The sequence below is a fragment of the Urocampus carinirostris genome, chromosome 2 (assembly GCF_059441175.1).
Source record: "Urocampus carinirostris isolate Australia breed hairy pipefish chromosome 2, RoL_Ucar_1.0, whole genome shotgun sequence".
NCBI lineage: Eukaryota > Metazoa > Chordata > Actinopteri > Syngnathiformes > Syngnathidae > Urocampus > Urocampus carinirostris.
Window position 1 is genome coordinate 7,260,443 of NC_142350.1, and position 24,574 is coordinate 7,285,016.

The 24,574-nt window shown below is 39.8% G+C and overlaps 1 protein-coding gene across 4 annotated transcripts in view; it reads left to right on the forward strand.

Annotated features, from left to right (window-relative positions):
* Positions 1 to 24,524, forward strand: part of vps52 (VPS52 subunit of GARP complex) — a 31,637-nt gene extending 7,113 nt beyond the window's left edge. For 2 of the 4 annotated variants that reach the window (XM_088328619.1, XM_088328620.1), the window contains 19 exons: positions 720 to 801; positions 1,012 to 1,064; positions 1,130 to 1,205; positions 2,085 to 2,152; positions 2,313 to 2,488; positions 2,561 to 2,711; positions 3,594 to 3,694; positions 4,008 to 4,140; positions 8,873 to 8,930; positions 13,342 to 13,475; positions 15,790 to 15,945; positions 17,639 to 17,757; positions 17,815 to 17,938; positions 19,238 to 19,333; positions 19,396 to 19,503; positions 20,225 to 20,290; positions 20,363 to 20,474; positions 21,952 to 22,070; positions 24,045 to 24,524. In XM_088328619.1, coding sequence (XP_088184745.1) covers positions 720 to 801; positions 1,012 to 1,064; positions 1,130 to 1,205; positions 2,085 to 2,152; positions 2,313 to 2,488; positions 2,561 to 2,711; positions 3,594 to 3,694; positions 4,008 to 4,140; positions 8,873 to 8,930; positions 13,342 to 13,475; positions 15,790 to 15,945; positions 17,639 to 17,757; positions 17,815 to 17,938; positions 19,238 to 19,333; positions 19,396 to 19,503; positions 20,225 to 20,290; positions 20,363 to 20,474; positions 21,952 to 22,070; positions 24,045 to 24,191 — 2,079 coding nt within the window. In that variant the 3' untranslated portion in view covers positions 24,192 to 24,524. The remainder of the gene's footprint in view (positions 1 to 719; positions 802 to 1,011; positions 1,065 to 1,129; positions 1,206 to 2,084; positions 2,153 to 2,312; positions 2,489 to 2,560; positions 2,712 to 3,593; positions 3,695 to 4,007; positions 4,141 to 8,872; positions 8,931 to 13,341; positions 13,476 to 15,789; positions 15,946 to 17,638; positions 17,758 to 17,814; positions 17,939 to 19,237; positions 19,334 to 19,395; positions 19,504 to 20,224; positions 20,291 to 20,362; positions 20,475 to 21,951; positions 22,071 to 24,044) is intronic. The other 2 variants (XM_088328621.1, XM_088328622.1) reach the window with 1 other exon arrangement.
* The last annotated feature ends 50 nt before the right edge of the window (positions 24,525 to 24,574 follow it).

The window sequence follows — 24,574 nt, forward strand, 5'->3', positions numbered from 1 at the left end:
TTCCACCAGCACTCGATGATCTTATTTGGTCGTGAGTTCGCATTTACCATGATTACGGATGGTACCGAAGACTTATAACGCCGCTAGCCGCTTCGCTAGCTCCGGCTTTTCTTCCACAATAGGCCCTTTCATCACGCCGGCACGAGAATTTTTCAGGGCAAGGAGTTGAAATTCCTTGAATACACGCATTTCTTGTGCGTTAAAACCCATGTCCATAGGATAGAAGTAATCCATAGTGTAGTTGTCAAAACGGGAAGAAAAAACACCGAAGATAGGAGCAGACAATAAAACAATAGGGCAGCTGCTGGAAAAGGCAGCCGCTCGTGGCAGCGCCGCTTTGATCAGTCATAATAATGAAAAAGTTGAGTGCTTCATGTATTATTTTTGTTTTGTACACTTAGCGTCCAAAAAGCCTAAATATATTTTCACAATGAAATAAAATGATGCACGTACGCAACATGTTTTCCTTGTATTTGTTTTGTAAAACTGAAAAGGATACACACAATCAACCTACAATAATGGTCTGTTGCTGCTCGTAATTATGCACTAATTACCTTTCATTTGAATAATGACTCCATAATAAAAAAAAAAATGGACTAAGGAGTAAAGAATGATAAATGGTGGCATTCACTGTTTCAATAGTCCTAAATCACTAACAAAAGTCTTAACAAAAGAGTGAAACATTTGCTAACTAATGGTTTGATTTTATTTTTCACCAGATGAATGATGGTGAAATGGCCCAACTGCAACTGGGAGACCTGGACCTAACAACCGATGAGATGATTTTGGATGAAGTCGATCGTAAGGATATTTTATCAACAGAATATACAATATAATTTGAAATAATTTACACAGCATGCTAAATAATATTATGGCTTGTCAGAAATGTTTTAGGAAATTAACTAAAATGTCGGTTACAAAGAAATGTAATTTTGTTTTTTTCTGATGTAAAAAAAGCTTAACACTTAATTTTTGTCGGCCAATTTCAAAGGAAAACTTCTTTTTTGGCAGTTCACATCCAGGCCAATCTAGAGGACGAGCTTGTCAAGGAAGCACTGCAGACGGTGAACATTTTTATCTTTCCTCATCTTATTCCTTATCTTGCAATGGTCTTGACTTTTTTTGACAGGGGGTGGACCTTCGCCAATACTCCAAACAAGTGGAGTCGGAACTTGTGCAGATTGAGCAGGCGTCCATCAAGGACTGTATCCTGTTTTATGGTTTCTTGGAGACTTTTTGCATTTTCTTTCTCAAGATATACAGTACGTTGTAGAGGCCATTATATGTTATTTAAGTCTGATATCCTTAAAAGTTAGAATTAGAATTGTCTTTATTGTGATTGATTATTACCTAGTGTACCCTGTTTTTGTCAAGATAAGATGCTTCACTCAAGGACAAACATGTTATAAAATGTCGGCATTGACCGTATTTTCCGCGCTTCAAGGTGCTCCAAATCATAAGGCGCACCGGCCCCAAAAAATAGTATTTTGTCATACAGTTTTTCATACATGAGGTGCACTGGACTAAAAAGCCGATGAATTCAAAGCTACAGTTAAAGTTACCGTAGTTATTTTTGTATTTCCATCGCGTATATATGGTATATATTAGTGCAATTATTGATTTGTCGTAAAAAGATCGCTGACCAAGATCACAAAACATTACATGCAACGGTAATCGAACCTAGGTTGCGGCAGTGAGAGCGCTGTAACCTAACTTTTAGATCACCACTGATACAGATGTTGAACGACAAGTTATTCGATTTTATCTCATTATCACACTATTTCTATTTGCGGTGCCAGAAATGAATTTTAGAAAATGGAGAAAACAGAAAGTTCTCCTGAAGGATATTAAAAAAATGCAAAAAAAAAGCACGACAAGGGAGCAACTTTTCAATCAATCAATCAATCAAAACACTATATTTGTCCCCAAGGGGCAATTAAAAGGCACACAGATTAGCATACAACACCAGCCGCCATATATACATTGGTGTATCTGATAATGAATCTGGGGTTTTTAGGTGCACCCTATAGACTGAAAACGACAGTAGTTTCTGTTATGTTTCCTGAGCATTATTTTGTCTTCAGACATCAAAGAGAGCCAAAACATTGCTCTCCTGCACCAGCAGATCAGCGCCTGTGACTCAATTTTGGAGGTAGGCTCAGAATTATCCTTTTTATGTTGTACTCAAGTCAAGTCACATTTGTTCGGATAGCCCTTAATCATAAAATTTCTCAAAGGACTGCACAGGACACCATTACACCATCCCCTGATCCAAACCAACCAGTCTCTAACCAGCCTTTAATTTCTCGCAGAGGATGGAAGAGATGCTGAGCGGCTTCCAAAGCGACCTTTCATCCATCAGTAGCGAAATCCACATGCTGCAGCAGCAGTCACTCAGCATGAACGTCCGTCTAAAGAACCGCCAGGCGGTGCGCAGCCACCTCAGCCAGTTGGTGGACGAGCTTCTGGTGCCCGGCGCCATGATCTCGTAAGCGACGGTTTGCTTTGATTTTCCGCCTAGTCAGCCTAGTCTTGAGTATTTTCTACCCTTCTTGTTAAGCGTCATCCTGGACAGTCCCGTGACAGAGCAGGATTTTGTGGAACAGCTGCACGAGCTCAACAACAAGATCAATTTGGCCAAGGAGCTCAGCTTCCGAGAGACGCTGGCTTGTTCCGACATCCAGGAGATTGTGGACCGCCTCAAGATCAAAGTAAGCTTTGTTCGGGGGGATTTTGTACGTTTTTTTTGCCGTTTTTGGTGTTAAAATTAGAAGGTATGTCAACCGTAAGTCTTTTGAGGCGTGTTTGTGATTGAGCCTTATGAATTGAAACTAAAACTACTGATTTAGAAATATTTTTTTTTACAGAATTAACCCAGAAAATCATGCATACTTCTCAGTAGATCTTTTTGGACTTTGTATGTACTGTGCGTAAGGCCAACGTGCCGAGCACAGATTGTCGAATCATTCTAAATGTATATATTAATTAAGTGATGAGCCGTTACACCCACACAAGCTATGTATTTCATTGTCTGCAATGGAAGTGTTGCCAGTTGTCTTCGTAACAGGCCCAACTTGTCTATCGAGCCCCATAACTGCCGAGCCAACGACGAGGCGACCTTTTGTTCTGTCGGCGATCAGGGAGTGGAGTGAACTAATATTTTTTTTTTATAAACACCACACTTCTTTTTTCTTTTTTTTTTAATAGAACATTTTTAAGTTTTTAAGTTTTAATCGATGATGGGCAGCGCATATGAGCAACAAATTATATATATATATATATATATATATATATATAAATTTGATTTATATTTAATATTTGTATAGAATAAAAAAAAATTACATCCCAAAATTATGTATAATGAAACTATTGAAAAAACTATATATAAACTGAAAAAATATGAATGAAAAAATAATACTTTGTGATATATTTGTTTTACGGTTCACAGACCTTTTAACCGCCAAGGTCGTCAGGGCACCACTTCCAGTGGTTCTGCTTGAGTTAATACAACTTGGCGCCGCCCATCCCTTTCCATATGACTGAAAAAAAACAAAAGTTCATATTATACTCCTTTTTAATTTTCATTATTCCAGGCAGTGTCCAAGATTCGAGAATTTATTCTTCAGAAGATTTACTCCTTCAGGAAGCCCATGACCAACTATCAGATCCCACAAAACACTCTGCTTAAGTACAGGTGGGTGAACAAAGCCTCACACAGACCCTTATACTTATTATTAGGGATGGACGATAATTATGAAATTGATATTTATTGGACGAATAATAGCAAAATATGTCTTCATAGTTATTGGTCCATTAAAAAAAAGAAAAGCGAAAGAACCAGTAATTGGTCACTCGGAGCATCACTATTAAAATCTGAGGCACCATTAGTTTGTGGCCTAATTTTTGCCAAAGCTTTTTAATGTTATAAATGTAAACAAAAACAAAGATGCACATAAGAACAATAATTAGGTTACTTGTGACTTGCACATGTGTATGTATTGGTGCAGATTCTTCTACCAGTTCCTCCTGGCCAACGAGAGGACGGTAGCCAAGGAGGTCCGGGACGATTACGTGGACACCATGAGTAAGATTTACTTCAGCTACTTCAAGTCTTACAGCGGCCGGCTCCTCAAAGTTCAGGTGATTACACGTTCTCCAACGCTCAACAAAGTTCAGTTGAACACGCGTCCTCCAACGTCACTGTGCGCCGCTGCGTCCAAACAATGTTAACACGCCCTGTAATTACATTGCAGGTGGCTAATTAACTTTAATAACTGTGCCGGTTTGTTTTGAAACAGTCCCAGGGGGCATGACAGGCAACACATAGTTTAAGTTGTCATGTAACAAGTTGTATTTGGAATTTTTGGAGGTCGCTGTACAAATAATCGGTGAGTTTACAAGTTCCCTACGTTGTAAAGGGGTCTTGAGTGCAGCAGGTTAAGCCCAGAGCAAATTGATGTCATTCTGATTGAGGGCACATGCAGCTGTTGAATATAACTTCAAAACACTCAGCAAGAATAACATTCACATTGTATATAAATATAAATTTAGGCTAACCTAGCACTAACTCTGTAGAAGCTAACGTCTACTTTGGGAGTGTTGTAACAAATATTCACTCACAAACAGGTAAGATCAGGCCTTAAAAAATCCGACTAGACCCGGCCCAACCCTGACCATTGAACTCATTCAATCCTTTCTCCAATTTTTGCAATTTTGACTCATTTTCAAAGGCTTACAGAAAATTTAGCCATAGGACATATCAAAAGAAAGCTTGAACCCACATCTTTCATGAGAAGAATATAATTAGAAATAATGTTATAGTTCATACCATTGTTTAGTAAACAACTGTTGTACATTGCTAAGTTTCTTGAAAATACCAGTCTTTGTGTCCTAGAAAATCTCTCAGGAAAACAACTTTTAGTGAAATAATACATTTTAAGCAGAACTTTATTTTTTGCAGTTGTGATACCTCCAATACATAAACAAGAGCACTTTGGTTGCTAGATAATATTTTATTGCAAGAACACTCAACTAAATTATGAACTTTTAAGCGCCTGATGTTCCCGGTGACATTGTCACAAAATTTAGGTCATTATTGCAATGCACGAAACATTATCCCTCTTGGCCCCGTCATCTTTTTTAGAAAGAAAAATAATAATAATAATAATAATAATTTCCTTGTATTGTCATTCTGTGTAACAATGTACACAGAACGAAATGTCGATTGCACCTGACCCGTTGTAGCGAGCCGATGCAGCCGCAGCCAACAGAGGGCGCCGCCGACCACTTTAAAAGCTTGATGCGTTAACACTGCTTCACTATGCCTATACTCTATATACAGGGCTGCAAACACACTTCAATCGTTGGCTACAGGAAGCTAGCTAGCAAGTGGTGGCTCCTTGATGTCTCTCATCTCATCTCATTAGCTGCACCGCTTATCCTCAGTAGGGTCGCGGGGGTGCTGGAGCCCATCCCAGCAATCATCGGGCAGTGGGCAGGGGACACCCTGAACTGGTTGCCAGCCAATCGCAGGGCACACAGGGACAGACAACTCGCTCGCTCATTCACATCTAGGGACAATTTGGACCGGCCAATCCACCTGAAATGCATGTGTTTGGAATGTGGGAGGAAACCGGAGTGCCCGGAGGAAACCCACGCAAGCATGGGGAGAACATACAAACTCCGCACAGTAAGTCCGGCTTTGGGATTGTTCTTTTGAGACGCAATCACTTTCGAAAGGTAGGCCGATTTTGCAGAGGCAAGGGCCGCTTTATACTTTAACAAGCTGTCACACCAGGTTTGATGGAAAACCTCAAGCTTGGTAGCGCGCCATTTTCTTTCCAATTTCCTGCATTCTTGTTTAAGGGTTCTAGTTTCATCAGTAAACCAAGGCGTGCGTCTTTTAGGTCGTGATTTTAGCTTTATGGGCGCTATTGAATCCAGAACACTAGTCAGGGTGGTATTGAACTCATTCATGAGTGAGTCAATCGAGCCATTGTATGAAGGAAAGGACGCAACTGCTCCAGGAAGGAGTTCAAAGAGATCAGAAACTGTGCCAGTGCTTATATTGCGTCCGCTAAATCCTTCAGCTTTTTTAACACTATATTTAGCTAGCACATCAAATGTAACTAAATAATGATCCGAGATAACGGTAGTACACGGTAACACCATAATGTTTGAGGTTAAAACTCCTCGAGTCAGAATCAAGTCTAGCGTGTTTCCATTTTCATGGGTTGGCCAATTAACCAGTTGATTAAAACCAAATGCATCAATTAGAGACCTAAACACAATAGTAAGTGAACTGAGTGGGGAGTTCATATGAATGTTAAAGTCCCCCATAATTATAATTTTGTCTGCATAGGTTACTAGTTCAGACAAAAGTTCAGCAAATTCGTCTAAGAAAGTTGTGTATGGCCTAGGTGCGCGATAAATAGTTATTACATAAATTGACAATAGAGAGGACCGCATCACAAGAGCATCAAACGCCTTGTAATTATTAGAGATACGAGGATTAAATTTGAGCGATTTTTCAGAAATGAGCGCGACACCGCCACCCTTTTTCAATGTGCGTGCTACATGGCTACTCGCGTAGTGAGGGGGTGAAGCATAATTTAGCGCTAAATACTCATCCGGCCGTAACCAAGTTTCACAAAGACCCATACAGTTAAGTTTATAATCACGAATAATGTTATCAATAAGTAAAGCTTTAGGGGCAAGTGATCTAATATTTAAAAGACCAAATTTTAGCTTTGCTGAATCATTTGACTTAGCTGAAGTCTTTGTAGTCTTTGTAGAGATCTTCAAAAGATGCCGCTGTTGGGGCCGTTCGTGAGCGCTGAGTGTAAAGCGTCGGTTGTCCGGCGAGGAATGAATGGTGGAATTAGTTACATCCTCGCGTCCTTCTTGCTCCTTAGACTTAGCACGCTTCACACATCTACCTGCACGGCAACCACGCTTCTGTTTCCTGTCTTTACGGCGCCGTTGTCGTCGTTTATCAGGAGGAATAGCTGTCCACAAGGATGCCTGATCTCTTTGAAGTTCGCTCGGTATATCATAGGCGGTATAAAAAGTGCCCGAAAAGTCGAAATTTAGACGCCCACCCAACCGAATAAGTTAGTCCCTACTGTAAGTATTTTTGGCCACACATGTGTCCAAAAGTGAAAGCAAAAAAGACAAGAGAACGGCAATAAATAGAAGATTAGCTGGAGAGCAACTAGCCGCAGCATCCATGCGCGCCGCCATGTTGAATCCAATGTAACCGCGGTGTACTTGTCCCACCAAAGATCCACATTTACGCTGGACTCTAATAATCTGTGGTCTGTGCAGCCCTTTAAGACTCTTTGTGATTAAGGGTCATACAAATAAACATGACTTGACTTATATTTCTGTGTCTGCAGAGGTTACATTAACCGACAATTCATCATAGACTGCGATAATTTCCTTAAGAGTTGACAAGAAAATTTTAAGGCCGTCCATCATTTTGACTAGTTGAAAATTGGGTTATAAAACAAAGCAACGGTTCACCCTAAATAATCTAGTGTGTCACTCTAAGAGAGGCAGATACCCAATGAACAATGACTGTTTTAAAAAAAAAAAAAAAAAAAAGGCAGTGAGAGAGAAGCCTTACCCAACCCAAGCGTAATGAGGCTTGGGCTAAAGACCCTACCTGTGCTCACAAATTCTGTGGATAGACCTAACAGAAGACAAATAATTTGTATATGATAGGACACTGATATTTCATTCCGGAATACGATCTGATACTGATATTTTCCAATCTGTTATCAGCATAAATTATCTATATATACATTATATACATTATATATATATATATATATATATATATATATATATATATCGGGGGCGGCAGTAGCTCAGGAGGTAGAGCGGTCGTTTTAGGATTAAGGGATCCCAGTTCGAATCCCGGCTTGTCCGTGTTACATGTCGAAGTGTCCTTGGGTAAGACATTGAACCCCCAATAAGCAGGTTAGCGCCTTACATGGCTGCACAGATCACGGCCGCTATTGGGAAATGTGAAGCACAATGTAAAGCGCTTTGGGAAGTCATTGTCTTGAAAAGCGCTATATAAATGCAGATCATTTCATATATATTTGTTTTTATTGAGAAAGGGCACAAGGCAGTTTGAATTCGGACGCTCTTGTGCCTTGAGTTGATTTGGTTTATTCATCCATGGCCATCTTCTTTTTTTTCAGTTTTGATTACACAGTCTCAGTGTGCTACATCCAAACATACTGTTTTTGGGCCGATATTGACTGATATATTGAATCGGGATTAATACCACCCAATTATTTTTTTCCAGTCTGTAAAAAACACCTGATTTATTTGAATGTAATTTGAAAAAAAAATTGTGTTTATTCCATATTGACACTTACAGCACTGCCCCAAGAGGCCTAAATGTGCAAGAACAGCCTGCTATGTTTTCTTTTACTAATTACTTTCTCGCTTTTTAATTCATCTTTGAAGATATACAAATGTATAAAACTCAAGGACACCCTTTTCTAAATGGCATGTCTCTGTTGGAAATTTTGGCAGCTGCGGTTGAGTTGTGCAAATTACTGTGAGTCATCAATTTTGAGTGATTTTTTTTTTGTTTTGTTTCGCAACATTGTTCATTCTGACACATTTGAATGTTCTTTAACATGTCAATGACTAAAGTAAAATCAATTCACTACTCAAACGCTCCTTTGTCTTGTGCTTCCTCAAGCCGTTTATTTGTCTCAGGCATAAAAAACAATAACCTAATTTTAGAGTCAATTTGACTATTACGAGACAATTACTGGGGAATCTCCGAGGTGAATCAGCACCGTCTGCTTTTCAAGAACTAACTGGCGAGTATCTTTGTCCTTGTTCACAGTACGAGGAGGTCGCTGACAAGGATGATCTGATGGGAGTAGAGGACACGGCCAAAAAAGGTAAAAAAGCTGAGATAACAATTGAAAAGAAGGGGAACACACCACACGCTGCTTAATTGAGTAGCTCCATAAAAAAAAAAAAAAAATAATAGAAATGCCTCGAGCGTTTTAAGTGTGCGGATGTGTCTGCCATTCATTGCTTTATTACCTTAGGTGGAGAAGCACATACGTAAAACATGAAAAAAAGAAAAAACTCCAGGCAAAGCATCTTTGATCGATAAAGCAAATTAGCCCTAACCAAAACATCTGACATTGCTTTATCTCACAAAAATAAACATGCGTTGAACATAATCCACTTGGATGAAATTTCTTAAACTACTTGAGTGTTATCTGTTTTATATGCTGTGCTCCACCTGGCCACCAGGTGGGGATAAAGTTCAATTCACTCAGTGAAACTGTAGTAGGTGTGCATACTTGGCATGTGGACATAATATCCATCCATCCATCCATTGTCTTCCGCTTCCGGGGTCTGGTCGCGGGGGCAGCAGCCTTAACTGGGAAGCCCAGACATCCCCAGCCACTTTCTCCAGCTCATCCGACAGGATTCCGAGGCAATCCCACCCGAGAGACATAGTCTCTCCAGCGTGTCCTGGGTCGCCCCGGGGGCCTCCTGCCAGGGGAATATGCCCATAACACTTCCCCAGGGAGGTGTCCAGGAGGCATCCTTATCAGATGCTTGAGCCACCTCAACTGGCTCCTTTCAATGCGGAGGAGCAGTGGCTCTACACAGAGTCCCTCCCGGATGACTGAGCTTCTCGCCTTATCTCTAAGGGAGAGCCCAGACACCCTGCGGAGGAAACTCATTTCAGCCACTTCTATCTGGGATCGTGTTCTTTCGGTCATAACCCACTGTTCATGACCATAGGTGAGGGTAGGAACGTAGATCGACCGGTAGATCGAGAGCTTTGCCTTTGGGCTGAGCTCCCTCTTCACCACGAAGGACCAGTACAGGGTCTGAATGACGGCAGACACTGCACCGACCCGTCTGTCAATCTCTCGTTCCATCCTACCCCCACTCGTAAACAAGACCCCAAAATACTTGAACTCCTCCACTTGGGTCAAGATCTCATGCCCATCCTGGAGGGAGCATGCCACCCTTTTCTGGCTGAGTACCATGGTCTCTGACTTACAGGTGCTGATCCTCATTCCGGCCGCTCCACACTCGACTGGGACTTGCTCCAGTGAGAGGTGAAGATAAAGGCCTGAGGAAGCCAACAGCACCACATCAGCTGCAAAACGCAGTGATGCAATGCTGAGGCCCCCAAACCGGACTCCATCCCCACCAAGGCTGCGCCTAGAAATTGTATCCATAAGAGTTATGAACAGAATAAGTGACAAAGGGCAGCCCTGGCAGAGTCCGACCCTCACCGGGAACGAATTCGACCTACTGCCGGCAATGCGGACCAGACCCTGGCACAGGGCATGCAGGGACCGCACAGCCTGGATAAGACTGTGCGGTACCCCGTACTCCCGAAGCACCCCCCACAGGGCCTCCTGAGGAACACGGTCGAATGCCTTCTCCAAGTCCACAAAACACATGTAGACCGGATAGACAAACGCACCCTCAAGGACCCTGCAGAGGGTATAGAGCTGGTCCAGTGTGGCGGACCCTCCTCTCCACTACCCCTGAATAGACCTTACCAGGAAGGCTGAGAAGTGTGATTCCCCTGTAGTTGGAACACACTCTCTGGTCCTCCTTCTTATATAGGGGAACCACCACCCCAGTCTGCCAGTCCAAAGGCACTCTCCCCGATGTCCACGCGATGTTTCTGAGGCGTGTCATGGTTGACACGCCTACAACATCCAGAGCCTTAATGAACTCTGGCCGGATCTCATCGAACTCTGGGGCCTTGCCACCGAGGAGCTTTTTGACCACCTCAGGACCGGAGATCCCAGGTCTGGCCTAGGGTCTCCTGGTGCCAAGTGCACATATGGACACCATATGTCTGAACATGGTGTTCGTTATGGACAAAACAGGACAGGCACAGAAGTCCAATAACGATACACCACTCGGGTTTAGATCAGGGTTGGCGTTCTTCCCAATCACGCCCCTCCAGGTCACACTATCATTGCCCACGTGAGCGTTAGATTCTCCCAGCTGTACGAGGCAGTCCCCAGGGGGCGCGCTCTCAAGCACAACCTTCAAGGACTCCAAGAAGAGTGGGTACTCTGAGCTGTTATTTGGTGCACAAGCACAAAAAACAGTCACGACCCATCCCCCCACCCGAAGGCGGAGACAGGCTACCCTCTCGTCTACCGGGGTGAACCCCAATGTACAGGCGCTGACCCGTTGAGCAACTAATATGCCCGCACAGGCGATGCGCCTCTCACCACGGGCAACTCCAGAGTGGAAGAGAGCCCAAGCCGTGTGATGGGAAGAGGGACTAACGTCGTCCCTTCAGGCTGTGCCCAGCCGGACCCCATGAGCAAAGGCCTGGCCACCAGGCCCCTTGCCAGCAGACCCCACCTTCAGGCCTGGCTCCAGAAGGGAGACCTGGTAACCTGTGTCCAGGCGAGGGAAATTGTGGACCAATGTTTCATCCATTGATTTTTAATAATTTCACAGAATTACTACAAAGACTCGGTAAAGGCTAAAAACACTTGGATCATTTTAAATTGAACTATATTGTCTTTATTGTCATTTATATCTACGTTGCAAAACATTGAATGCCACAAGATGAGAGAAAAAACTCCAGGGCAGGGGTCGGGAACCTTCTTTGACCCCAAAAGCCATAAAAGCAAAAACATTTATTATATTTATTTGTTTCTTTGAGTATATTTTAAAGTAAAATTTATCAAAACCACCAGACCACTCTCCAGACAAAAGCTATTTTTTTAGCACATTTTATTTCACTGTGTGACATCAGAGGATGTCAAAAAAAATTCATGAAATAAGAATAATGCCAGAGCCTGTGTCCCATATCGATATAAATATACCACTTAAAAATCTTCTTCCTCCAGAAGTTACTTAGGAGGCTCATTTTGTCTGTCTTTTTTTTTTCCTAAATAATGGTTTCAAAACAAGGTGCAAGCAAAGATGTTTTGTAAAAATGTCACAAAATACTGCAAACAAGGATGCCAACGTATTTACCTTCAGTTCAGACAATGCTGGGTGAGGAGAAAGAGTGAGCGTGTCCTGTCCTCTGTATAGCATAGCTCTGCTCATTCCTACCGCTCACCCAAACAAATTGCTCTAGGTGGTTTGCTAGCGCTTCTGGGTAAAATGTTTGTTTTGGGTTAAAGTTCTAATAAAGTCTCTCAACAGTGAACTTAAATTGTTTAAGGAGCTTCCATATAAAGGATTGTTTGGCGAGTTAAAACTTAACCAGGGTTTGGTGATATGACATCTTGACTGTAACATGTAGTTAGAATTGTGTCCAATATATACTCGCTCGAACCTTTATATAATTAATATTGATTTCCTTTGCATGTTTAATAATAGGCTCAGCAAAAAACCATTGGTCGTATTTTATCTTCGAGCCGTACGAACTCATAAAAAGAGCCATATATAACTCGCAAGAACGTAGTATCCCGAACCATCCTCCAGGGTATATTTGGAATAAAGACTTTAAAGAGAAAAATAAAATCAAAGACTGTCAATATAAATGGACAAATATGTTTACAAAGTTGTGCTTTGAGACTGGGTTAATTTAGTGTAATTCTTTTTTTTTTATTTAACAGAAATAGTGCAACTAACCAAAGTGCAATGACGCTTATTATTATCATTTGTATAACTGATTTAACCTTATGTATTATTATGCACAAAATGACCTATTTATTTGTGTTTTCAACCAAAATATTTAGAGTTCATCCATTCTTATTTTCAAACATATCAAACATTTTGGGGTTGTTTTAGACATTATTACTCATTATGTTTTCTTATAATCCATCTTTTTTTTAGCAGTTTTTAATTTTTAGGTGCTACAACAATCTATAATAATCTGGGGGGACAAAAGCATGACCAACTTAGGTGCCGAGGTGCCTAACTTGTTTGGGTGTTTGGGCAATTGGGTTGGCCATGGTCCAAAAGTTTTTGTGTGTGTTTTTGCTATTTTTTTCCCCCATTTTATTTTCTTTGTTATTACATGTGTTTGTCTTGCTGCCGGTCACCCCTCTTGAGGGATATGACCAAGGTAGATAGATAGATAGACAACAATCTATTTGATTTTTTTTAATCTAATCAGTCGTCAAGTATTCTTAAAAATCTACTATTTGAAATACGTTTTGGTTTGGAAAGTCTCAAAAACTGAAGAATTTTAGCCTCTCAGCAGCAATTTTTGTATCATTTGTTTGTTTTTTGTTCTACTGTACACGTTTGTCCTGAATCAAAATAAAACTTAATATTGAAAATTTTACATTTTCAAAGTTCTAGCATTATATTTATTGAATGATTTCATTATTTGTTATTTAGGTTTCTTCTCCAAACCATCTCTGAAGAGCAGAAACACTATTTTCACCTTGGGCCAGAGAGGTGCTATTTTGAGCCAACCAGAACTGGAAGGTCCCATTCTGGTTCCTCACACAGCACAAAGAGGAGACAGCAGGGTAAGCTCCTTCCCTCCCGTTACATTATATCCAAACGTTTACTGTCACGGACGTATACAAACGTCAAACATAGTAAAGTATTTCCTCGTTGAAAATACAGACGCTGCCCTACTTACGAACGACATAGGTTCCGGACGATCTTTCGTAAGTCAAATTTGCTATATTTTGTATGGAATGTATGTTTAAGGTTTACATAAGTAACCTGTATTGTTTTGTACTAAAATAATAAACATTTCATAAAACAATATCCACTATAAAGATAAATAAAGTTGAGTTTAACTTACTTTTGGAAGATGGGCATTAGAGGTTAGGCGACTTCTTCCTCTGTGGTAGAAAGTTGGCGAAAAAAAGCAATGCAACCCTTTTCTCAACTTTATCAAGCTTCCATATTCCACTTTCATTTCAAATAAAACAGCTCGCCTCTTCTTTACACTTTACACCAACCATATTGAATGGAGGCACGAGATATTAAACAATAAAAATGTCAAAGGGGCGGCAGTAGCTCAGGAGGTAGAGCGCTCGTCTTGGGATCAAGGCATCCCAGTTCGAATCCCGGCTCGTCCGTGTTACATGTCGAAGTGTCCTTGGGTAAGACACTGAACCCCTAATAAGCAGGTTAGCGTCTTACATGACTGCAATACAAGGCTGCTATTGGGAAATGTGGAGCACATTGTAAAGCGCTTTGGGAAGTCATTGACTTGAAAAGCGCTATATAAATGCAGATCATTTCTGATCATTTCATTTCAAAGTTCATGGTGCGCTAGCGATACAGTACACGTATGTTTACACACAAACTAGGAAGTCGAATTCTTCGGGGTGGATGCTGGGTGACCTCAGAGCGCCACGCGGCGGGAAGAAGCACTTCAGTATTGTTTTCTACTCGGAAAAAGGTATACACAATAAAAAATGTAACTTACAGCAATCTCTGGATATTCTTCGACATCCCGAAAAAAATCACCGTATTTACCGTTTTCCTTAAGTTGAATGGTCGTAAGTAGGGGAGTGTCTGTAAATCTGCTGTAATCTCACATAGTTTGCAAAAAAAGTTGTGCTTGTTTTCTTTTGTAATCTTTCTGCTCTTACCTTTTTAACTTGTTTTCTGTAATTAAAAAAATAACTCAAAATAAGCAAAATTGGATACGATGACAGATCTTTTAGCATGTTTTTCTTTAAAGCACATTTTTCTAATCTTGATAGAAAATAATTAAATTGACCTAAATTAACTATCTTCTATGTTATTTTATCTCATTTTAAAGGTATGGATTATTTGACCTCTGGATGTCAATGTATTCTGCTGTGCAACCGAAAACGAATGCTACAAAGCACAAAGAATTATACATACTAATATTTTTCTGACAAACCTTATGCAAGGTTTTTTTTTTTTTTTTTCGGCTACCCTAGCAGTGGGATACCCCACATTTAGCTTTCACTAGGTGAGGCTCATGTTCTGCAAAATAGATATACATTTTTCAACCTACAAGTATTTGAACAAATGCACGTTTCTTTTATGATTCATGTTTTTATGCTTATTATTTGAATTAATCTATATATACTATATATAAATACATACATACATATATAAATATATATATATATATATATATATATATATATATATATATATATATATATATATACTTTTTTAATAAAACATGAGGCTTTTACCACTTGGACCAAATAATGAGGATAATTACAAAATAAGAAAGAATGGTCCTTAAAATAAGGCAGAAAGCTCAAGATATGCTGTTATTTTTAGCTTTGTATTAATGTTATTATTTTTATTATATAATTATATTGTTATGTATTTCTTTAGTTTTCTCCTGACAGATGTATTAATGTCTACTTATTTCTTTCCAGTTTTTCTTTTTACGCATTTTTTGTATTTGAGTGTGTTAGTTCACGGCAGATACAAACTGGCGGCGTCTATCTCTTTCCAGGCTCTTTTCTTGTTAGGGTTTTGATCCCCTACATAAAACAGATACTGGTTTCCATGGTTACCAGTCGTACAATATGCATTGCATCACTTGCGATTATCATATTTTTTTTTCTTAATGAAGTTATACTGAGCTATCTGATTATTTTGTTGACATTCCCTTTAGCACCCCCATTTAATGGATGCGTAAAGTACGGCGACCCTATCCAGAAAATACGGTACTTGTATAAATAAGAATCCACCCAAAAAAAAGAGATAAATAATCATCCAATGGTACAGGTATTTTTTTAATGTGTATGCTGCGTTAGCAGACAAGAACAGGCACAAGGCAGTATGAATTTGGGCATGGCGCGCAGTAACGCTAGCGTCTTGATTTTTCAGTATCCGTACGAGACGCTGTTCCGCAGCCAACATTACGCCCTGTTGGACAACGGTTGCAGGGAGTTCCTCTTCTTGTGTGACTTCTTCATGGTGACGGGGAACTCCGCGCTGGATCTTTTCAACAGTATTATGGGAAAAACCCTCAGCATGCTCTTGGTGTGTTTTGCCTCCTGAGCTTTTTAGAGGAACTGTGGGCGGGCACATACCAACCGGCTATTGTGCGACACTTAAAATATTTTGGTCGGAACTGAAACTGCGCTAAACGGTACACTCCAATTAAAAAGTCCTTTTGTTTAATAGTTTCCTGGTTTCAGTGGTCATCAAATCAGCTGTGTTGGATGAGGGAGGCATGGAAATAACACTGGACTTTGGCTCATGAGGAGAATAACCCAATTTGGAAACAACTAGGCATCATTCCCTAATTTGATCTAAAGATTTGGATTGTTTTGTATAAAAGAACTCCAAATATTGAGTTTTTATCTTTAAAAATTCCCCTCCAATCTTACAAGTAGTCCTAAACGACGCCAAAAACTAGGTCACTTTGTACAAGACAGCCACACCAAAATGGTGCCACTTTTTTTTTTAAAATTAAGAATTCGATAAAACTGTCGTCTATAACGTTTTTAAAATTAGTTTGTTTAAAACAAAACACCCCCAAAATCAAGTTGTATTATACCAAACTATGTAAAACATGTTTTTGTTATTTAGAAGAGGTCATTTTTGTGAAATATGAAAAATTTAGTAGTGGTATATTTTTGACCCAATAATGAATGAATATTTTATATTGTGTAAAACAACTAGACAGTTTTCTATAAAACAGTTTGTTCATTTCTATTAAGCAATCCACCCAAAATAGTATTGTATAAAACAAACATCCCCCGCACCCCTAAAAATATTATTCTGGGTTTGTTTTATTAGAGTATTTGATTATTCATTATGAAAACAAAATAATAACATTCCTAATGTTTTGTTTTAAGCAATCCTAATAAAATTGTTTTTTATTGTATTAAGCAAGTCCCCTCACTCCCATAAGAAATTACAGGGACGTATTTATTTTTGATCATTAGTTTATTTGTTTTCACAAAAACCTCAGTTAGTTATTTAAAAGAATCCCAGGAATTGTCCCGTCCCCCCACAAAGCAGGTACAGTAATTTTGATTATAGCACAAGAAAAATCTTGTTGACATATATAAAACAACCCCCCAAATGTCTATTTTACATTACAATATAATTACTTAAAGTTGCTGTTTGGAATTTGAAAAAGTTTTAATCTCTGCTGCTATCTTCTGGCTCAAAGTCATGATCCCAGCCTCAGTCAGATCATTCATGAGCCCGTGTATATCTTACACGCTCTAATAAAACAATTTTTATTACTTTAACCATTTTTTGCTACACTCACAAAAAACTGCGATGACAAGATTGAAGTCACTATACAACCCCTACCCTCCTGTCTCCCCTTTCCTCCTACCTGTGTTGCGCGTACCAGAACAGCACTGGTAAAAGTATGATAAAAGCAGATAGGCACAGTGGGAAACAAAGATATAAGGGCTATTTGAACTAAGTGGGGCATTTTTAACAGATACTTAATTGAGAAAATATTCTACCCTAAACTTTTTGAGGACAGCTCAAATGACGAACCCTACCTTTAAAGTATTCATTTTTTTCCTATTGTAATTATGGGCCAAAAGGGGCAGTATGAGGAAATAAAAGCTGCACTTTTACGTTGTCTTAAAAGCTTTATGAGGATTTTTGCATTTCTATTGTAACAACTGTGACTTTTATAGCCAGTAGTTGAAATAATATAACACGGGTAAATGACTAATGTTGACCTGTTTTTATGCGCAAGCAGAAGAGTATGTCAACGTACGTGTCGGACTGCTACGACGGCATTGCTGTCTTCCTCTGCATCCACATCATCTTGCGCTTTCGAGCCATCTCCGCCAAGAGGAACATTCCATCCCTGGACAAGTGAGTGTCCAACCCTGTTTCAAAAAAGCCGTGATTAACGCCAAGCTTGATTTTCAGGTACTGGGAGGCCGTGCTGGAGCTGCTGTGGCCGCGCTTCGAGCTCATCCTGGAGATGAACATTCAGAGCATCCGGAACACCGACCCGCAGAAGTTGGGGCTGCTCGATACTAGACCACACTACGTACGTCAAAAGTGTTACGGAAAATTTCAAAGGTGTAGATCAGGGGCACCAACAATGTGCCGACGGGCACCAGGTATCTTCTTAAGAATACCTGAATAGCCCACAGACCGGTTCTGATAACATCTCATTGGTAATCGGTCATTCTAATTTTTCAAGAAATTAGATTTCTAACTGGCAAAATGTTTTAGGAGTTGACTCAGCTTTTTTGAACCTTTATATATATACAGTGGGACCTCGCTACTTCGCGGTTCCACTTTCGCGGGTTCAGAGCTTTGCGGGTCTAAAAATAATAATAAAATAAAATAAAATTTAAGCATTTTTGAAGGGGCGTCGCTACTTCGCGGTTCCACGTTTGCGGGTTCAGAGTCTAAAAAATAATAATAATTATATATACATATATATATATATATATACCACAGCCATATCATTGGGAGATTGATTCAGAAGAGGGGATTCCCAGCCCCCTCGCTCAACCCAACTGAGGTGTTGGGAGTCATTAGGTGACCAAACCCCCCAATTCCAACCACTAATGCTGAACGCCAAGCAGGGAGGCAACGGGTACCAATGTTTAAGTCTTAGGTATGACTCGGCCGAGGCTTGAACCACAACCTCCCAGTCTCGGGGCGGGCGCCATACCCACAAGGCCATTTATTATACATGGGAAATCATTGTTTTAATCTTAAAAACACCACAAAAATATCAAACAAACTTATGTTGAGAAAAAAATTTATCAAATATTTGTATTCCTTTTTTTAATCATATTTCAATTAATAACGAAAGCATGAATTGATACACTTCAGAATTGTCTTTAATTGCAATCCTTTGTAACTCATTTAGATAATAAATTAAAAAGAAATACAAGGTGGAAATAAAATATTTTTTATATTTGATAATTGTAATCGAAAAGAGAAACGAGCAACTACCAAATGCAGCCTTATTTGAAATAATGTATCAGTGGTGTCTGGTTTTGGTATCGATAAATACGCAATACCTTAATATCTGTTCACGGGAATCCCTTAACCACATGGGTCGTAGGGGCACCACCTCTTGTGGTGTATCTTGGGCAAATACAGCCTGGCAGTGCCCTTCATTCTCCAGGCCTATTTATGGGGTAGTGGTTTGCTTCCATTCATGAAACCGATGGTACTTGTGCCCTTTGCAATGTGACTCATTAAAGCATAAGTGTGAAAAAAAGTTGTAAAATCATCATCTCACCAGCCTTATTGAGCAATGTCGCCATTTGCTGCTCTTTCCAGTGATAGCTTTCATTAAAGAAAAAAATCTGATTTTCCATTTCAGATCACACGTCGTTACGCAGAGTTTTCCTCAGCCGTGGTCAGCATCAACCAGACGTTCCCCAATGAGAGAACCAATGCTCTGCTAGCTCAGCTGCAGGTAACAATCACCGCCCCACGCGATCGGTCGGACCCGCGATGATGTTGCGCGTGAACTTTCAGGCGGAAGTGGAGAACTTTGTCCTGAAGATGGCGGCTGAATTTCCGTCCAGGAGGGAGCAACTCATCTTCCTCATTAATAACTATGATATGATGCTCGGCGTGCTCATGGTAAGTCCACAAAATTACCGTATTTTCCACCCACCCGTGACCGAAATCGTGTGATCACGTCACTGGAAAAATCGGGCGCTAAAAACGTCTTGCGAAGTTTTGCATCGTTCATGCATAAGTCCAGTGTTTTTCTTGTTTTTATAAAAATAATTGCTTATATATTGGAGGGATAACAAATGCAAAACAAAAAGCACCGCTTGGAATGCATCCTTTCACATAAAGCCGTTTATCTAAGTTTTGAAACTTAACAATGTTTAACTGTTACCAAAGTTATTTTAATGTTTTATGCCTATACAGATACAGAAGTAAACTTTTTGTAGGCCTACAAAAATTTGTCAAAATGGCAGAAATTGTCCGGCACCAGCACTTTCATACCATCCATCTATCCACCCATCCATTTTCTGCACCTCAGTAGGGTCGCAGGGGGTGCTGGAGCCCAACCCAGCTATCTTCGGGCAGTGGGCAGGGGACACCCTCAACTGGCTGCCAGCCAGTCGCAGGGCACACAGAACCAGACAACTCACTTGCTCATCCACACATAATTGTAACTGCATTTCAAATTATATCTACCATATTTTCTGTTGTATGAGGTTCCCCGGATTATAAGGCGCGCTTATGAATTTCTGGTCAATTTGGGGTTTTTAGGTGCGCCTTTTAGTCCGGGATATACGTAATTAGGATGGAATCAATTAGGATTTGAGGCAATACCTGCTTTGTCCAGGAGAGGGCATCAGATGACAGCAAGGAAGTGGAAGGCTTCCAGCAGCTACTGCTGGCCAGGACACAGGTAAGTGTTTTTATTGCGAAAGGTCAACTTCATGTGCGCTTCAACGATGAAACACTATCCATCACACGGCAGGAGTTTATTGAGGAGCTCCTGTCGGCGCCCTTCGGAGGAATGATCTCTTTTGTGAAGGAGGCTGAGGCACTGTTGGAGAAAGGGCAGCTGGAACGGCTTAAGAACGATGAAGGTGAGCAAGTACGCCTGCGTACAAATACTTTGTTGTTGTTTTTTTTCTTCCACAACCAATACATGTTTTTATGTGACTTTATTTTCACTCGAGCACTTTTGTTTCTCTGCCAGCTTTTGTTTTATCTCTAACTTTTGGGACTAAAAGCTAATCTTATTATAGTTGTGGAATATTTTATTATTACAGGAGTTAGTGCAGCACGGCGGCGCAGTGGTTAGCGCGTGTGCGGCACAGTTCTGAGGTCATGAGATCCAACCGTCCTGTGTGGAGTTAGCATGTTCTCCCCGTGCTTGCGTGGGTTTCCTCCGGGCACTCCGGTTTCCTCCCACATTCCAAAAAACATGCATGTCAGGTTAATTGGCCGGTCCAAACTCTCCCTAGGTGTAAATGAACAAGCGAGTTGTATGGCTGGCAACCGGTTCAGGGTGTCCCCTGCCCACTGCCTGAAGAAAGCTGGGATGGGCTCCAGCACCCCCACGACCCTACTGAGGCTAAGCTGTGCAGAGAATGGATGGATGGATATAGTCGTTAATTTTAGCTATTATTAGCTTCAAAATTCTTTACTGCAACAATTAAATTTTGAATTTTTATACTTGCCCAATTAAATATTTTACACTTTCAAATTTTCAACCTGTTTTCCTTGTTAAAAAAGGGGGAAATAATGTACAATTGTTTTAAATATAATTACGAAATATAATGACTGTAATTTAACAAACATGTTTTATGTATAATTTGATTAATTGAAGGAATACATGTCGGAACATAATACTTTTTTTGTTCAAAATTTAGTTCGTATATATTACAATTTGTTTATAAATGTATAAATACAGTAAAATACTAACATTACAAACGTGCCCGCGAACAAAACCATTTTGCCAATTGTATAGATTTTTTGTCCTATTAATTTAAAAATAAAATTTATTTTATAAATATATCTATTATTTGTGTACAAGTAATTTTAAGGAATTGTTATAGTAGCATATTTCAATTCTTTAGCTGGAAAAATAGTCAATACGTAATTTTATTTAATTAAAAAAATTAGAAGTCTATGGATTTTTTAGAAGGAATGAGTTTTGAGTAATATTTTCCATTTTTTAACTACAAAAATATTTTCATAATATGATATTTAATTTACTAAACCCAATTTATTTTTGTGTATAATTGAAGCACTGCAAGAAATGTATTATTAATAGCAATATATTTCAAATATAATTTTAAATCTAATAGATTTATAAATTACACATACAATTTTAACAAACTTTTAAAGGAAAGTTAAAGAGTTTTAAGGAATATATTTCCTTTTTACTTAAAAAATATGATAAAATATTATTACTTTGATACATTAAAGATAATGTATTCAAGGAATTTAAAGAGAGGAAATCCAAGGATTGTTTTTTTAGTAATTCAAGCAAAGAATAAGTGGGAAACATATTCCTAAAATGATTTTAAAAAGAAATATTGATTCCCGCATGCCCAGCTCGCATCTGCCAGCTAGTGCGAGGCTTTTCCAGCTCTTGGAAGCAATCGGTGGAGGCCATGAGCCAGGACGTCATGAGGTCTTTCACTAACTTCAAGAACGGAACCGGCATCATCCAGGTGAGTAAAACTCAAGGGGCGTGGCTTGTCTTCTGCTTAAAGGTAATCCCAAATTCTTAAACATGCATTATTTGAGGAAATATTTTTTTGCACAAAATCTGTACACATTTCATCGTCATACTCAAATTATTTTCCGAAATAATGCATGTTGAAGACAGCATGTTTTGTCTTTGATTTACTGTGATGTCCTTAAGAGTAATATCCGCATGCTTGCAAACCAGTCTTCATATAAGTTTTGGTGGGTTTTTTGAGAGGAGTTATGTCACAGGTGGATGCAGTAATGGTACGGTTCACGGTATTAGTGTTTTTCGCTGACCGAAAGACGGAAATATTGTGAGAAATTGGACAAAATTCTGGAAGAACGCGTATGTGTGGAAAGGCCCTCTGATGTGATCGGTGCATTTTGTAGAGGATCGCGTTGTGGAATAAACACTACATCTATGCAAGTTTTATGCAACATCTACTCTGCAACATCTATATTTTACAACAGTAAATGTATTCATTCCTTTGATTTTTAGTACGTCCTGTTCCCAAAGGTTTGATTCCTGACTGACAAGCCAACTGCGCTTCATAACAAGAAATTGCAAAATTACAAATGAAAAACAGATAGAAACTGGTAATTACAATATCTCAGAAGAAGGGCCTTAAACACGACCTAGAAATCTCCTTTCCGCTTTGTGGCGAATGTCGTTTCGCCCTCGTCCTCGACCCGCCCCTTAACCACTTTGAATTGATTCGGCTGTGCAGTAATCCCTCGATTTCCTGTGGGGTGCGTTCCAAAAACCTCCCGCAATAGTCAAAGGCAGCAAAGCAGCTTTTCTTTATATATTCACTTTATTATTTATTCATTACTTAAGAACAAAGCCAATTTACAAACTCAAATATTTCTTGCACAAATAATAGTACTGTACCTTTTAAAGTTTATTTTACAAATAACTTCTGTATTGTCAAATTACAATTTTAAAAACAATCTCGTCGTTTTCTTGCACAACTGTATGGTTTAAGGACCACTTTACATGCTACTTTGCTGCCATCATGTGGCTGTTAGGCAAAACTGCATTTGCCTTTTGGTTCTGTCCTCCAGAAACCATGTATTTTTCACTATCAAACATTTTTGAAAAAGTGCCAGGGAACCACTAGGGAGCACAAAGACCCGCATGTGGCTCCAGAGCAAGTTTAATGGATCTAGAAGTTCAACTTTGTTGGCGATAGAAAGCATGAAAAATATTTTTGCACACATAATATAGGTTCATCAAGCTGTTTCATTGATGCGCAGGCAGACAAGCAGAAAAGGGGAAGGGCAACAGTTGAGCCAATCAGAATGCAGAACACAATGCACAGTGAATACCCGCAAAGAAGAGAAAATGGGATCGGGCGCACGGCGGCTGAGTTCTTGTTCCTGTGCGGAATTTGCATATTCTCCCCGTGCTTTCGTGGGTATCCTCAGGGTATTTCGGTTTCCTGCCTCATTCCAAAAACGTGAATGTCGTGTTACTTGTCCGGTTCAAATTGTCCCTAGGTGTGAATGAGCGAGTAAGTTGTCCGTCTCTGTTGTCCGTCTCTGTGTGGCCTGCGACTCTCCAGTTCGGGGTGTCTCCTGCCCACTGCCCTAAGATGGCTGCGACCCTATAAGTGGTGCACATAATTGATAAATACACCTGTTTTCTTCTCTTGACATATCAGTCAGGGATATTCTTTCGTCATAATCGGCCGTAACATTTTTAGAGCTCACTTCACATGTTGTGTTAATGGGATTCGCCGTTTTAAAAGCGTTGTGTTACTTCAATGACATCACAGCTCTACAGGAAACGAGCCCAGATGGGTCAACTTTGGGACTAAATATCTCAAGTACCCTGGTGCCCGGAATATTTTGCATCATATTTGCCCAATTGTGGGGCAAAACATGACACATTCTTTGGCTGATTGGAAAAAAATCTGTTTGGAAATACCTTTAACTCCGCCTCCTCCTCGCAGGGCGCCCTTACGCAACTGATCCAGTACTATCACGGCTTCCACAAGATCCTTAACCAGTCCACATTTCGCAGCCTGCCAGCCCGATCCGAACTCATCAATTTGCATCACCTCATGGTGGAGGTCAAGAAGCACAAGCCCAACTTCTGAGAAAAATTGCCACCATTGATTGAGTCATTTGTGCAGGACTGAAGCTGGACGGCAATGTTGTCTCTTTGTTACCCGATTGCGACTGAATCGTCCCTTTTATAGCGTATTCTCTGCCGTAGCTATCGACGGCAGTTGCCTTCCCGTGAGAGAGAAATATGAAATAGAAATTAATATATTTTGCCGCCTCAGTTTGTGTCTTGTGGCTTACATCAGATAAAATGCATGGTTCTGTATCAGTACACTCCATGATAACTGTTGATTTCCTACCAATGCAGATAACTCATTGATGTGTTCTGAATCGTTATAAATCTGTAACCAAGGTGTTTTCCTGTTTATGTATTGTTTCCATTTGTGATTTAAAGTGAGATAAATGGGTTTTTTTT